Below are 16,667 nucleotides of genomic sequence, written 5' to 3' on the forward strand. Positions count from 1 at the left end.
AAATATACTTACCATACCACCCAACCACAAGTAGGTATTTAACTAAGAGAAATGAAAGAATATCTCCACACAATGGCTTACATATGAATGTTCATAGTAGTTTTCTATCTAATAGCTGGAAACAAGAAATAATTCGAAGAGTAGATCCCTGTATAAACCTATTTATTAAAATTCTAAAATCTGTAAACTTAATCTATAGTGACAAAAAGCTGACCAATGTTTGCCTGGGGACAAGACTGGGGGGTGAGAGGAAGGGAGAGATTACCAAGGAACACAAGGAAACTTCTAGAGGTGACAGATGTGTTCATTATCTTGACTTGATAGTTTCAACCCAACAAAAATTAAACCTTTTTAAAAATGTAAGTTTCATATTAGTTATACCTTTATAAATCTAGAAAAGAGAAGGAGAATGGAAACAAGAAGGAGAGAGAAAGTATCCAAAATAAAAGAGGCTTTTAGAAAATGAGGTAATAAAAATCAGTAGAAGACCACAGGGCTGGCCTATATTTAAGGGAGTCTTCTCATTATTTGGTATAAACCCTATTCTCCGTGTGGCGCTCCCTCCTGCTCTAGACCATTATACTGTGCTTAATATCTGAGTCAAGTGTCCCCCTGGTTAAATTTCTCTAGGGTAATGGCTGACAAACTTTTTCTATAAACAGCCTATAAACAGGTCTTTGCTACAACTGCTCAATTCTACCATTATAGCACAAAAGCAGCCATAGACAGTATGTAAATGAAAGACATGGTTGTGTTCCAGTAACTTTATTTACAAAAACAGGCAGTAAGCCAGATTTGGCCCAGGTGCACGCCATAGTTTGCCAGTCCCTGCTCTAGAGAATCATATTAGTCTTTCCATCTTTGGGGAACTAATCAATTTCTCTTCAGAAGTGATGGCTATAAAATGCTTTATACCTAAAGAAGATAATTAAGCAAGTAAGATGGGAAACTGAAAATCTAAAAAGAGTTATATGTAATCTTATCAGTTATTAGCAGCAAGGGCAATACTTCTGATAGTTTGCAAAAACTGTTTCATCTGATGAACTGGTATCTAGAACAAACAGAAATCAGAGCAAGAAAAGTACACCTTCAGAAGTTTTTGTGACAAGTGTTTACAAGTGTCTTCCAACTCTTATTTTTGCCTACCTTGACTTTAGTTGGGGACTTTAAGATATGAATAATACTCTGGGAGATTTCACTCCAGATTATTTTTCATTTAAGTTTAACTGATACACAATGTAACACTTAGTTTCAGGTATTCAAAATAGTGAGTTAACAACTCTGTATGTTATTCTGTGCTCACCACCAATGTAGCTACAATCTGTCACCATACGACACTATTACAATACCGTTGACTATATTCCCCTGTGTTCTCATGTTTTATCCCGGGAACTTATTAACTAGAAGCCTATACCTCCTACTCCCCTTCACCAGTTTTGGCCATCCCCCCACTACCCTTCTCCTCTGGCAAGCATCAGTTTGCTCTCTGTATTTATGGCTGTTTTTAGATTCCACATGTAAGTGAAATCACATGGTATTTGTCTTTCTCTGTTTCACTTAGCATTATACTCTCTAGTCTATCCATTGTCACAAGATCTCATCCTTTTTTAAGGCCAAGTAATACCCGTGCATGCGTTTGTATGTTTTATCCACTCCTCTGTCAATGGACACTTGGGTTGCTTCCATATTTTGCCTATTGTAAATAATGCTGCAATAATCACAGAGGTGCTCATATCTTTTTGGATTAGTGTTTTTGTTTTCTTTGGGCAAATACCCAATAGTGGAATTACTGGATTACACGACATTTTTATTTTTAATTTTTTGAGGAATTTCCATACTGTTTTTCATGGTGGCTGTACCAACTTACATCCCTACCAACAGTACATGAAAGTTCTTTTTACTCTACATCCTATCCAATGCTTACTTCTTGTCTTTTTTATTCTAGCCATGGTGACAGATATCAGGTGATATCTCATTTTGGTTCTCATTTACCTTTCCCTGATGGTTAGTGATGTGGAATCTCCTTTCAATTGTCTGATGGCCATCTGCATGTCTTTAGGAAAATGGCCATTCAGGTTCTCTGTCCATTTCTTAATGGGATTTTTCGAGTTTTTTGGTGTTGAGTTGTATAAATTCTTTACATACTTTGGAATATTAAAGCCTTATCAGATCTATCATTTGCAAGTATCTTCTCCCATTCGTTAGACTGCCTTTTTGTTTCGTTGATGGTCTCCTTTGCTGTGCAGAAGCTTTTTATTTCAGTGTTGTCCCAATAGTTTACTTTCACTTTTGTTTCCCTTGCCTGATGTCACTCCAGATTATTTTAAAAATCAAATAAACATTCCATGAAAAAGGTGAACTGTGAAATAATACATTTTAAAAAAATAAAGTAAGGCTGCTATCTCATTCTTAATTAAAAGGTCGATTAACTTACACTTCTATAAATTTGTCTCAAATTCATGACTAACTGCACATAACAAATCTCAAATTCTTTCAGTGAACACACTCCCCAATTTCACTAAATCCTTTTCCTTTGGCATTATAACTTTTCAGGGTAAGTTTATCTGTGCTTCTTTACTCCAGAGGAATAGGAGTGCTAATTTCTTTTCCAATTACTATATTAGATGACAGAAAGCACTAGATAAAATGAGATCAGCAATAATCATTCACTGCTCATAAAAAGAACTAAGTTCAGAATTGATCTCTATCTTAAGTTTTCTTTTTAGTCAAAATGACATAATTTGTTCTGGCAAAAGGTGAAAGGTTTTTTAAAAGGGAACAAATTAAACACATTAGTTGGAGGTTTCTAGGGCCTCATCTTTCAGAGCAAAGGAAAGTTTGGTGCTTAACTGACAGAAACTAGTAATTACTCTGGTCATTTTCAGACAGAGCTAGTCGGAAAGAAGTTAGTCAATCCATACTGATTTACACAAACATTTGCTTCCTGAACTTGGAGTAAATCAACTTTGGGGAACATGTCTTCTGTGAAGATAATTTTACAGGGCAGCCTCTCCAACCAGCTACCATGTGAAGACAACAGCCCAAGAGTAAACTCCTTTTTCCTGTCTGGTTTTCTCACCTTTCTCTGTTGGGAAAAAGAAATGCAAGAATCTGTGATCTGGCCTGTCTATTATAATGTTCAACAATTATAAAAACTGAAATCCATAAATACCACCAGGTTTTGATAAACTCTGATATTCTTAAACAATGTAGGTGTGAAAGTATTGTTAACAAAGGGACATCAAGGCTGCTATGCTTCAAAGTCATGGAATATTAATATTAATAACAATGGTGACAATATAGCTTATAAACAAATATTTTAAATATCAAACAATTTTAAAAATAATTCATAGCTCACATTTGAAATAAATTACATTATTTTCTATAATAGATTTACCTCCTTATAATATGTTACTTGGCAATATATTATAGTAAAATCTTTTTTATGGTAAAATTATTTCTCCATTCCTTGCCCTAAAGCAGGTTGCTAGTTTAGGATGGCAAAGGGAGACTTTTCTAAAACCAGTAACAAGCACTAATGGATATTTTAACTGTATAGTATTTCAGTATTCACACATCTTCAAATATACATTATAATTAATTTACATTAGTAGAGAAAACTGTTATAGTCATAGATGGAGACAGACACTGTTGATTGCTTTTTCAACGTCCATTATTCTCTATTCCTTCTGCTTCCTATGCTAACAAAAACCAATTTTGTTTGGGTGTCTAGCCTCCAAATGTTTGAGAGGCAAATCCTCAGCTCCAGAACCTAAATCAGTCTTGGATCCACTCTTCTTGCCGGTGACTACTTTAAGCATTGGCATGTGACAAAAATGGTCAATGAGATGCAAAGTCTGTTGAGGGCCTCTAACTAAGGTTTTCCCTGCTCTTAAAAAGAGACATTTAAGAATAACTGGTCTTTTTTTTTTGCCCCAGAATGTTCATGCGTAAGGATATAAAGCCTGGAGTTACAGCAATGACCATGAGCAATGTTTGCTGACATGCTGACGGTGGCAGAGCAGATAGATGACTAGAACATGGTTCTGATGGTGCTGCTGAACCAGACAACTCCAATAACTCATTAGGTGAATAAGTCCACTTATTGTTTTAGTCACTTTCAGTTAGCCTTTCAGTTACATATAGCTAAAAGCATCTGAACTGGTCATTTTAATGCCCATATTATAGATGAGGAAACCAGTTCAGAGAAATTCAATAGATATAAAGGCCAGTCATGATTAGAACCTCTTGCTTTTCTTTAACAAATGTTTAAATATCACTATGAGTGAAGCACTAGGTATACACCAGGTTTTAGGTGTGATGAGGACACAGTTCTTAGTGTCCTCCTTAGTGTCCTTAGTGTCCTTAGTGTTCTTAGTGTCCTTCTTACATACCAACAAATAGTAAAATAAATACAAGAAAGACAAACAGAGCAAGGAACTACCAGTTCACAAGAGAAAGCATTTAGCTAAGCCAAAAGATGTCAGGGATGAATATATCTGAGAGATAACAAACTTTTTTCTTGAGTGATTTAAAATTTTAAAAGATAACTTCCTATGACTCTTGTATTTCAAAATAAACATTTTTTTAAACTTCCCAAGAAACAGATGTAATCTTATAAAAATAATGTTGAATAAAATAAGAAAGACAGAAAAAAAACATACTCTACATGATTCCATATGTAGGCAAAATTAATCTATGCTGTTAGAAGTCACAATAGTGGTTTCTCTGGTGGAAGGGAACTGGAATGAAATAAAGAAAGCCCAAAAACTTTGTGTAGTAAATATCGGATACTGACATGGGTGCTAGTTACCCAGGTGTTCCAGCTTGCAAAAATATATCTGAACTATATATACATACACATAAATATAAACATATATATATGTAGTTTTCTGTATCTATACTATACTTCAGTAGTTTAAAAAACTAATATGCTCCTTATAAAAAAAATACAGATAATAAAGAATATAAAAAGTTAAAAGCACCAGCTTCCTTAGTCACCTCTCTGGAATCCCACATTTCTGAGAAATCACTATTAACAGTTCCATGCAAATAATTCTAAATAGTCTAGAACTTTTCACACATATTTTCTTTTCTTTTCTTTCTTCCTTCCTTCCTTCCTTCCTTTCTTTTTTTTAAAGAGTCTATTCATTTAGCTGGCCATAGGGCTCAATCCCAGGTCCCTGGGATCATGACTGGAGCAGAAGGCAGATGCTTAACTGACTGAGCCACCCATGCACCCTCCACATATTTTCAAGTGTAAATAACCATGAATGCATATCACAAATTTTTTTAATATTTTGTATTTTAAATAAATCATACTGTAATGTTTTACAATTTGATATCTTTACCTTCCATTCATCTTCCTACTCAGGTAAGTACTTCATAATATGCATTTATTGTTAACTCTTGTGTATTACTTGCTAATGCACACGGATACATTTGCAGTTGTTTTCCACTTTTCATATGTGGCTATTTCTGTACTGTACTGTACTGTCAATGAGCCTGTGGGTAAAACCTTTGCTTACATTAGGTTTAAGTACTAAACAAAGAAGATAAGAAAGAACATTCTAGGTCGAAGAAACGATAGAGCATAATAAAGAAAATGTAAATCCAAGCCCCTTGGATGCAAGGGGCTGCCATGTAAAGGGAGTAAGGGAGCACTGGCAATGTTAAAGAGCTTGAATAAACAGGACTTTGCAATTATGGATAAGAGACTGAGAGAGAGACAAAAGGACCATGGTGACTTCCACTTTTTGCTCGGCCACTAGATAAATGGAATGTCATTAACCAAAAAGGGAAAGAAGTAGAATCTGAAGGGGGTGGATTTGGGTTTCTATCTGGAGAATATGGAGCCCTGGGACATCCAATAGGCTGAAGCGGAAAATGCACATCTGTCTAGAGTTTGGAGAGAGAGGGGAAGAAGAAATAAAGGTTTGGAGGTCACTGGCATTCAGTGGTGGTTTGAGGTTGTATGTTACCCATGGACGGGGGGAGAACAAGATGAAAAGGAAGACAAGGATGAAACACCACAGAATATTAATTTTTAAAGGGCAGAGTAAGGAAGAAGTGGCTGAGAAGAAAAGTGGGTAGGTGCATTTGAAGCGATCAAAGAACCAAGAAAGGAAGTTTCTTGGTTTTCTGAAGAAGAAAACCTTAAGAAGGAAATGGTCATTAACCTGAAATGCTACAGTTAGTTCAAGTAAAATGAAGTTTAAAAAAAAAAAAGTATTTTAGATTTGGTAGTTATGTTACTAGAAGTTTCAGTGAGCTCACTAGAGCAGAATGAAGATGGAAACTGACTGCAGTGAGTTGATAATGGGCTATAAGGTAAGGAAAAAGTAACATCAAATAGAGACTAAGCCAAGATTAAGCTTTTTAAGAAGTTTAATCATGAAGTGACACAAAGACAGGGCAATGGCAGAAAGAAATTAAGAAACAAAGAAATACTTGTTATTTAAAAGATAAAAGAAATGTAAGCATGTTTTATAAAGTCAGGAGAACCCAAAGAAGGTACAACAGACAGAAATAAGTGATGTAGCAACACCACAGAGGAGACTGTTTCTAGATACATCACATTTCCAGACTGCTGGCCTGGCTCATTTACTGTTTTATACTACTTCACATCATAGAAGTTTAACTTTTCTGAAACTAAGAGAAAGCTGCTCTGAATTGAAACAGTAAAAGTGTTATTGAACAATCTTAAAACATTCAAGTAGGAAGCAATATTGAGAATATTTTTTCTCAAAAAAAAAAAAAAAAGGAAACTGAAACTGAATGGAAAATCTTTGAATGGGAAAATGCCTGAGCATGGACATGATAGGCCACCTTACTAGACTAGTAGCTTCTTGAAAGCCTAATGAATTAATTAATATATTTGAAAACACTTGCTATATATCTACTATGCTAGGCTTGAGGGGTACAAATATGAGGAAGACACATTCTCTATCCTCAAGAATCTCACAAATAATTACAACACAGTGCAATGAAAACAAATAAGAGAGGTGGGCACAAATACCATGAGTACACAGAAGAGGGGTACCTATCTAGCTTTGCCTGGAGAGTAGGAAGAAGTCAAGGAAAACTTTCTAGAGGATCTTGCTTACACTGGATCTTCAAACGATAAGTAGGAATTTACCAGGTAAAAAGGAAAGAGAATTCATGCATAGAGAACAGCATATGCAAAGGCACAGAGAACTGAGTGAGACCAGTATAAAGAGGTGACACCAGGGAACTTCTGGGATACGTAAGGCAGGGAAGGATGCAAGAGAGTCAATCAAGAATGAGCTACTAAAAGCATCAGTGCTAATGAGCTTGAACATCTTGAAGGTGATGACCAGTCACAGGAAAATAACATTCCAAGATTTTTTCTTTTTTTATGGTAATCCCAATGTAGTTAACATTCAGTATTATTATTAGTTTCAGGTATACAATATACTGATTTAACACTTCTACCACCCAGTAGTCATCAAGATAAGTGTACTCTTAATCTCCTTTACCTATTTCACCCATCACCCTTTCCATCTCACCTCTGGTAACCATCTGTTCATTATAATTAAGAGTCTGTTTCTTGGTTTATCTCTTTCCCCTCTTTATTTGTTTCCTTTCTTAAATTCCATACATGAGTGAAATCATAAAGTATTTATTATTCTCTGACTGCCTTATTTCGCATATCATTATTCTCTGACGGCCTTATTTCACATACCATAGCATTTTACTCTTTGATCATCCATGTTACGGCAAATAACAAGATTTTGTTCTTTTTATGACTGTGTATGTATACCACATCTTTATCCATCCATCTATTGATGAATATGGGTTGCTTCCATAATTTGGCTAAATAATGCTGCAGAAACCACAGGGGTACATATATCCCCTTGAATTACTGTTTTCATATTCTTGGGTAAATACCCAGCAGTGAGATTACTGGATCGTAGGGTACTTCTATTTTTAATTTTTTTGAAGAACCTCTATACTGTCTTCCCCAGTGGCTGCACCAGTTTGCAGTCCCACCAACAATGCACAAGGGTTCCTTTTTCTCCACATCCTCAGCAACACTTGTTTCTTGAGTTTTTGATTTTAGACATTCAGAAAGATGTAAGCTGCTATATCTCATTGTGATTGATTTGCCTTCCCCTAATGATGAGTGATGTGGAGCATCTTTTCATGTGTCTGTTGGCATCTTTGGAGAAATGACTGTCTATGTCTTCTGCTCTTTCTTAATTGGATTATTTGCTTTTTAGTGTTGAGTTTTATAAGTTCTTTATACATTTTGGCTACTAACCCTTTACTGGATATGTCGTTTGCAACATTTTCATTCGTTGCACCCTCCAGGCACCTAGTACCATACCTTCCACTATAGAAAACTCACAATAAATGTATGTGGAATAAACAGAAGAGTCAGAATCTTAGAATGATAAAGACATTTGAAAAAACACAGATCCCAGGGAGAAGGGAATACATTGAAGGGAAGAGACTACTTGAAAGCACAAAGTAATTTAATAATGAAGTCAGAGTTCTACTGGCTAAGGCCCCATGAAATAAGCATTTGTTGTGCACACCATCAACCAGTCAAAAGTTAAGATTAATGTTCTCCAAAGAGTCAAAGTGAAGAGTCCCTAAATACAGAGCTTGAAAAAAGTTCCACAACCTTAGTCTTTGTCCTGATTTTCATTGCTTGATGCAAATGTTGAATAAGTAAGAAATAAACACAGAAAGAAAACAAAATAAAACAGATCCCAGTAGTTCAGTGTCAAGACATGTAACATCCAATGATGAACATTAAGAATTTCAAACTGAATTGAAAAAGTCATTCCACGGGGCACCTGGCGGGCTCAGTCAATTAAGCATCTGACTTAATTTTGGCTCAGGTCATGATCTCACAGCTGTGGGATCCACACTGTGCTGGGAGTAGAGCCTGCTTAAGATTCTCTTTGCCCCTTCCTGCTCCCTTCCCCCTGCTTTGTCTCTCTTCCTCTCAAAAAAGAATAAAAAAAAATAAAAATTCATTTGACAGCATCAAAAATAAATGATTATAATGAACTAAAAAGATTGCCCCAACCTACTACGAGAAGCAGAATTGCTGCATTTGGCAAAAACCACCACCCTACTTGATTCCCTCCACCACACTCACATAAAATATCCTACAATAACATGGCATACATTATTAAAATATGAGTTACTTCATCAAGCTTCTTTGTCAATCTTTGATTAGTTAGGTACAACTACTGGCAATAGCACAAATGTACTCCAAGAATAAAGGATATAAAAAGAAAAAACAGAGTAAGAAGCTGATCCCCTGTGTACACAAGAGGAAGTAAACTCAACAAACAACTGGACCAATGGTGTCCCATAAATACTGTGCAGGAGGGATGAACTTGACTGAATCCTAGGGAACTCCTAAGCTCTGGACAAAGATGAGGTCAAATTCCCACTATAATTTAAGAATCTCTAATAAAATGACAATCTTAAATTCTAATGTGATGAGCCAATCACACTAGTTTGGTTCTGAATGAAAAAGGGTAACATTCTACAGTCACCAGCATCAGAGGCTGGAAATAGTCATCTATCAGGTTACCATTATTAGACTACAAGAACTAATTTACTTACTTGACTCCAATGCAATGAAGCCTAAAGGTAATGTAATTATTGTGCCTAATGTCCTATTTCAAAAAAATATTTGCTAAAGGTCCATAGAATAGTTTAAGAATATAATTTACCAAATAAAACGGAACAAAGAATATAGTGATCTGGATTCTAGTCTCAAATCAGATACTGATTAATTATATATATAATCATGGCTAAGTCAAAACAGTCCACATCCCAGTTTATTTATTACAGTGATGTACTTACTCATGACTGCATTAAATGTTCTAAGTTCTTAAAAAAAGTAGTACTTGGGGAAAAAAAAGTAGTACTTGACCGGTAAGATGAAGGTGTTCCATATGAGATGAAGTTAACCACTATGACTAAAGCTAACCTATTCCACTGAAATAGAACTTACCTCCAAAAACATTCAGTGCACTCAATAGATACATATACATGATAGATACATATACAGATACATATACAATGATACACCTTCATTAACTCCTAAAAGGCATTATTCAAACATTCCATAAATAAGGAAACAGATATACTAAATTATTAACTCAAAATCTATGAAAAAGTCTATTTCAGGAACAGAATCAAACTCCAGTTTCCCCTCCCCCAACCACAGTCCCTTTTTCACGTCACCTACTTAGTTTAAATAATGTTGTTCTATGCATCAGAAACATAATTAGTTATGACAGGAACAGAAACTTCTCTCTCAAAGGCTTCAAATCCATTTTAGTAAGATATGTTCAAATTTAAAATGAGAATGGCTTCATAAATGGCAACTATTTATTAAACCCAGAAAGTATTTCATCTTATATTAGGTTAATAAGCAATCTATAAGGAATAGAGACTATAATTTTTAAACATAGAGTCAGAAAAGCAAAGCAGCAGCAAAGGCCAAAGACTATGAAGGTGTCTACCTCTCTAAAAAGGAATAAGAAAAATAGGATAAAGGGTAAAAGGAAAATAAAACCTAAAACTGAAATGTTTCTAAGTATTCTAAGTTTCTAAGTATTCTAAGGAATACTATGGAATATCTGTACCATGGACAAGTGGCTTGAAAAATAAACCGCCAGTTAAGCATCAGATACCTATTAACTCATCTTCCACATTAGCAAAATGCTTTTTTCCTCCCACAGGGTAACCTCCTGGGAAAAACTAGGTACTGTCATATTTGCTGTTAATCTGATACAGCATTTTCTGGAGGCTATTTGGAAATAAGTAGTAAAAAATATGTTTTTATAAAAAATATATATACTTAAGTTCTTTCAAGAAAAAGAACTTAAATTCTTTTATACTAACTTTAACCAAGAAAGGTAGATGGATTATTGTTTTCAATTCTTTATATTCTGTAATAAAATTATTATCCACACACTTTGTCATGGAACTTTGCAGGGCTTGGCCACATGATTTGTTTCGGCTAGTGAGATTTTAAAAGACTTGATGCCAGCAGAGACTTAAAAATGTATTTTGGTCTGCTTCTGGTGTTCTGGTGAAATGGGTATGCCCCAGGTAGTTGCTGCCCCTTCGTGGCAGGCCTCGAAGTGAATAAGTACAGAGCAGAGCTGGCAGGGCCGGCCAACCCACAAACTCAAGCAGATGTGTCTAGGCCTAGATCAGGAAAGCAGATGTGCCTAGCCTAGATCAGGAAAACTCAAGGTGATATACAGACCCAGTGAGAAAATAAATGTTGTAAGCTACTCAATACAACACTGGTTTGTTATGCAGAACTACTACAGCAATAGCCGACCAATACATCCAGTAATCTCACACCTAAGAATGTATCCTAAGGCAATCAGAGACAAACAAATTCACACACGCATTCTACCATAGCAGTATTTGTAACAGCAAAAAACTGGAAACATCCTATCATTAAATATTAGAGGAATAACCAAATTATAATCTATAGCCAGACCACTAAGTATTTGAACCTATAAAAATCGTAGTTTTAAAAAACACTCAAAAATATTAGATGTTCATAATACTTTCAGTTTAAAAAAGCATCAAATGCAAGATGACTGTTTTAAAAAACTCTCTAACCTCTATTCTGACAAGCAAAAGACCACATATCATGCCAAAATGAGGAGGAAGGGGTGCAAAATAAGAATGAACCCTATTAAAGAAATTAATAGTTGCTTCTATACTTCAGTATTAGTAGTATTTAAAATAGATGGATTCTCTGAATAGAGTGGTTCATATACCATGAGGAGAATGTCACTGGATATTTAAATGCTAACTCTCTGGAGAACAGACAAAAGTTTGGTGTTAAAAATTTTTTTAAATAATATTTCTTGTCTATTTCTGGTTATAAAAAGGCAACATATTTACTGTAGAGATTAAAGCAAACATACATTAAGACCATAAAGAAAAAATAAACCACCTATAAATTCATCACCTCCCAACACTCCATAGTGACACTGTTTCTATTACATATTTACATGCCTACATACATACATACATAAAACACAGTCAAAAGTGGGATTATAATGCATATGAAGCTGCATGTACTTTTTCACTTGCTTTACCAAGAGCACATCCTCTATCATTAAAATATTTTTGAAATCATGATTTTTTAATGGCTCTATACCATGTAATTGGTTTAACCAATCAAGTCTGGGGATTTCCTGAGTTAAAACTGTCAACCACAAATTAAAGCCCTGTGGGCCAAGGAGCTGATTTCAAAATCTGCAATAGGGAGTTTATTCAAAAATCTCAAGTTACAGTTTGAAAACACTGGAACCTTCTAACCAAGAATTCAATGAAATTCACTGAGTTTTAGCCATGAAAGATGCTCACTAAAGACCATATTTTCTCAATTGGAGCATAACATTTCATAATTAGTCTTGAGGAAGAAACTGATTAAGTACCAAAGATTGAGGTAGTAATAACAAATCAGAATAAGTGCCCACTGTAAGAATTAATGACTATCCACAATGTTTGTTTTTTTAATAAAGCAAAAAAAGAGCATGTGTGCATCTATTACTTGTATAAATTTTTAAGTGGCTATGGAAAAAAATGACAATAGAAAAGTGAACATAGTATAAAAGGAATAGAAACAAATAATGATAATGGTTAGTAGCTGTTAATTCTGGAATATGACATTCTTTGTACTTTGCTGAATTTAGCATTTTTCTCACAACCAAAAAATATTAATGTTAAATTAAAATATCTGTCATGTGAGTAAGGTAATTCAGATTTTAGTAATGAAAGTAAAAGGAAAATCAGTGTTTTGCCAGAGGCTAAGTAGATCTTTTGAGAAGGAAAAACAAAATGCTAGGCATTCCACATTAGGCGTTTGTTGTAAAAGAAAACTATTTCAAACTGAATTATCAATGTTTTATGTTGGAAATAAGTCTGAGGAAGGCCCAGCTTCTGAACTTTATAGCTGTGCTTTCTTCAAGTACTAGCCTACCTAAAAAGGATATATTTCGTGTTCTATCAAAAGGTTGTTTTAACAGTTAAGAAAATATTTTTAAAATTGCAAGACTGCATTTCAGTTTCTGATTCCGTTTCTCTTTACTTTCTTTACTTTGTATACCTAAGGTTTTCCTGATGGCAGCCCCATTTTTTAAAATTCTAGTTTCTAAAATTCAAACTTAGTTCAGATGACAGTTTACCACTTGATGAAATGTCTAACTGAACATAAACGTAAATGGTTACAATTTTCTATTAACTGAGGTCCCTAGTTTAAAAAAAAAGAAATTAAAGAAAAAGTTATAGAAATAAACTAAATCTTCACATCAGTTCCCACAAACAAAAATTTCAAATAAATGTAAATTTTTTCAATTGCCCCATTTTCCCCAAATGTAGCTTAGATTGTCTTAACTTTGTGACAGCATCCCCCACCCCTACTCCACTAATCAGTTCTCACCTTCTTTCCTGGCTGCAACACGTGAATTTTTCAGCAAAAGTGACTCATTCATTGGCATCTTGTCAAACTAACCCTGAAACTATAAGGAGGCTCAACGCTAACAGAATTCTAAAGCTAGAACACTTTCACTAACACACATCATTTTGACTTTAGAGACTGAATCACTTTCAGAGCCAAATACATACTAACGAACTCTGTTTATATTTTTTCTTACAAATTGTTCTCTACCACGCTATCTCCTCCCAATTTTAGTTTGGCAATTCCCTAATCTAAAATATCTCCTGTCTCTAGAGAAGACAAGGGGGGTATGCAGAAGCATAAGAACAGGAACAGGGGGAAAAAAAGCTGTTGGTTCACTCAGCTTGGAAAAAGATTCTGTTCTGAACAATTAACAACTCATATCCATTCCACATAGTTCTCAAAATTTATTTCTCCTCTTAGTTAAGTGAAAACAAAATAGAAAACACAATACAAACACAATCAGAAATCTCCAGGGATACATTACTCTCATTACTATTATTTCACTAAACAAAAGTAAAAAAAAAAAAAAAAAAAAAAAAGAAAATCAATTATTGAGAACTGTTTACTCAAAAATCTTCAATAAGCTGTCACTAGCAGGAATTATGAATTGAAAATCACCTTATGCTTTTGGTTTGCACGTTCACCTACACCAAGACAGAAAACTCCTTTCAACCAGAGGGAGAGTAGTGGGGAAGGAACAGGAAACAAATGTTTTGTCAGATTACCATAGACATTTACTAAGAGCTCTATCAATTGTCACACTCCACCTGGTGGCAGGAGCTGCCTGAATTGGTGAAGTAGAGGTCATTATACAAAAAATTCCAAAGAAAACTTTGCAGATGTCCTTGGAAAAAAAGCAAGATGCTCTTCTCTTGCTCTATATGGATTTATTTATATAGAGCAAGGTGCCACCAAAGTTTCTTCATATAATAGGTCACTATCTAATAAAGAATAACATAAAAGTATGACAATAATCAGAATGGGAGACCTACATTTACAGCAATTTATTTACAACCATTTTCTCCATGGTAAGTTACAAGTCATCTCAAGCCTTTAAAACAGGTTAACAAGACACATCCAGCAACCACAAGATTCTCTATCACATACTCCCACTAACTTTCTTTACCTCTTTCCCCTATGGGTAAACTATAGAGTTTAATTAACATAGTTAACAGCAGCCTGCCACATTGCTTTTAGGTATCTGCCAGGAACATATACCCATGGGATACTCTAGACACTGATTTCAACCAAAAATAAAAATAGATAAACAGAGCTCAAACAAAATTAAAACTGAGTCTGGCTGCCCACACTTATTTTCACACATAAGGAAAAATAGCAGTTCTCCTAGAAGCCTCGAGCAGACATATCTTTAGAACACAATGTTAAAAATATGCCCCCTCCCCCTTTTTTCCCTACCTGTTTCTCACTCAAAGCTGTGATTTTGGCTTGGAGTTCATGAAGCTGTTTCTTTAAATCAGCATTCTGATTGGAAAGAAAAAATATCTGTGAGAAAGATATTTCATTTGTTAACAGAATAGTAGCAAGAAGACTTTATGCATACTGTATTACAAATGATGAAGCAATCTAAAGCATTTAGCCAATCAAATTTGTCATGCATTAAATATTATCACCACCTAATGCACAGATCCTAAACGTAGCTCCTAACACTGGAACAGGAGCAGTTCCTTCGCAATTGTTTCAAATTACAAGAAGTTTTATATCTTAGCATCTTGTACTGTAAGAGTATTCCTTTCTATTGAAACATTTTATTCTTTATAGAAAGTATCAGTTGACAAAAAAACCTCAAGCTCCACTAATCAGACAAAAGCAGGAAAATGGAAGTTATAAGTATGCATACACTGCATACTTAAAGGCATTATCAATAACGATAAGAGTTTTTCGCTACTTGCCCTCTCTCTTATTTAGTAGAGTACATTTGTTATTTTAGCCTAGATTTGAAATGCTGTCAGTGCTGCAACCGCCTTAACACTACATCATTCAAATTAACACACTGACTACCAGGGTATTTTCTCAGTTCTAAAATTCTAGGAATCAAAAAAGAATACTATTTTAGATGAGATACACTGAGTGTGCTTGCTTTTTACTCAAGTGGGGAAAAAATCCAAAATTAAAATTTTCAAATGCTTAATGTAGCAGGACAGTCTACTAACAGACTGAACACCATTCCAATAAAAGTCTACTTTTTCTTCATTATTTCACATGCATTTCTTTTGATTCCCCCTGCTTGGTCTTCTGCCAGAGGTGGGGCACACATCCTCCCCCTCATGTTTACTCTACATCGTCTTTTTTATACTTGATATAAGGCTTCACTAATGAGATCACTCACAATGCTGTCCAACAACTTACTGCCCCTTCAGATTCTTTTGAGTTAAGATTACTCTGTACATGACCACCAGCTCTATCAGAAATGCTAAAATTTTCTAATATTTCAGTTGCTGACAATGAAGGTTACCATATTACATATGAAAGAGTCTATTAATCTAAGGTCTACTGCCTCTTGGTTCCCTAAATCTAATTTAAATTTTAATACACTTTAAAAAATAAATAAAAATGGAAAAGCTTCTCAAAGAAGCAGGACTGTCAAACAGGAGTTAAATGTGGGCCATAATGCCAGCCCTCAGAATCCATGGATTATGTTAACACACACTAGTTAGGCCACTGGGTGCTAAGTTTTTGGAGAAATGAATATATTTCCCATTTCCAAAAATATCAATCTGCTTCAGTACCATTCTTTAATCCTGGAATTTATTTTCTTAACTTTACAACGGGGAATGTATGGTATGTTTAACAGCCATATATATATGTGTGTGTGTTACACACACACACACACACACACACACACACACACATATGGCTGTATAATACACACACACACACACACAAATGGTCCTAAATGTTCTGTTAAAAGATTTATGGGTAAACAAATCCTGAAAGTCTGATAAATATTCTCCAAACTTGTGACCCACTGCCTAAAGGCTACAAAAGAGACACTACCTGAACAATAAATGTAATCATCAAAGGCAAAATAACTTTTTAGGAAGATTTCTCTTCAGGGATAGAGAAGAAAATGTCTAAGTCAAAAACTCCTATGAGAATTTAAAGAGAAAATAACATCTGCTGGGTTATCATACAAGGTATTTTAAACCCTCTTTAAGAG

General features: G+C 34.7%; 1 protein-coding gene across 9 annotated transcripts in view; it reads right to left on the bottom strand.

Moving 5' to 3' along the window:
• The window catches only part of PHF21A (PHD finger protein 21A), a 191,935-nt gene that overhangs the window by 133,592 nt on the left and 41,676 nt on the right, over positions 1–16,667 (bottom strand). For 6 of the 9 annotated variants that reach the window (XM_044259169.1, XM_044259170.1, XM_044259164.1 and 3 more), the window contains one exon: positions 14,906–14,992. In XM_044259169.1, the coding sequence (XP_044115104.1) occupies positions 14,906–14,992 (87 nt within the window). The remainder of the gene's footprint in view (positions 1–14,905; positions 14,993–16,667) is intronic. The other 3 variants (XM_044259173.1, XM_044259172.1, XM_044259171.1) reach the window with 1 other exon arrangement.

This window comes from Neovison vison, chromosome 7, assembly GCF_020171115.1.
Source record: "Neovison vison isolate M4711 chromosome 7, ASM_NN_V1, whole genome shotgun sequence".
In the NCBI taxonomy this organism is placed as follows: Eukaryota; Metazoa; Chordata; class Mammalia; order Carnivora; family Mustelidae; genus Neogale; species Neogale vison.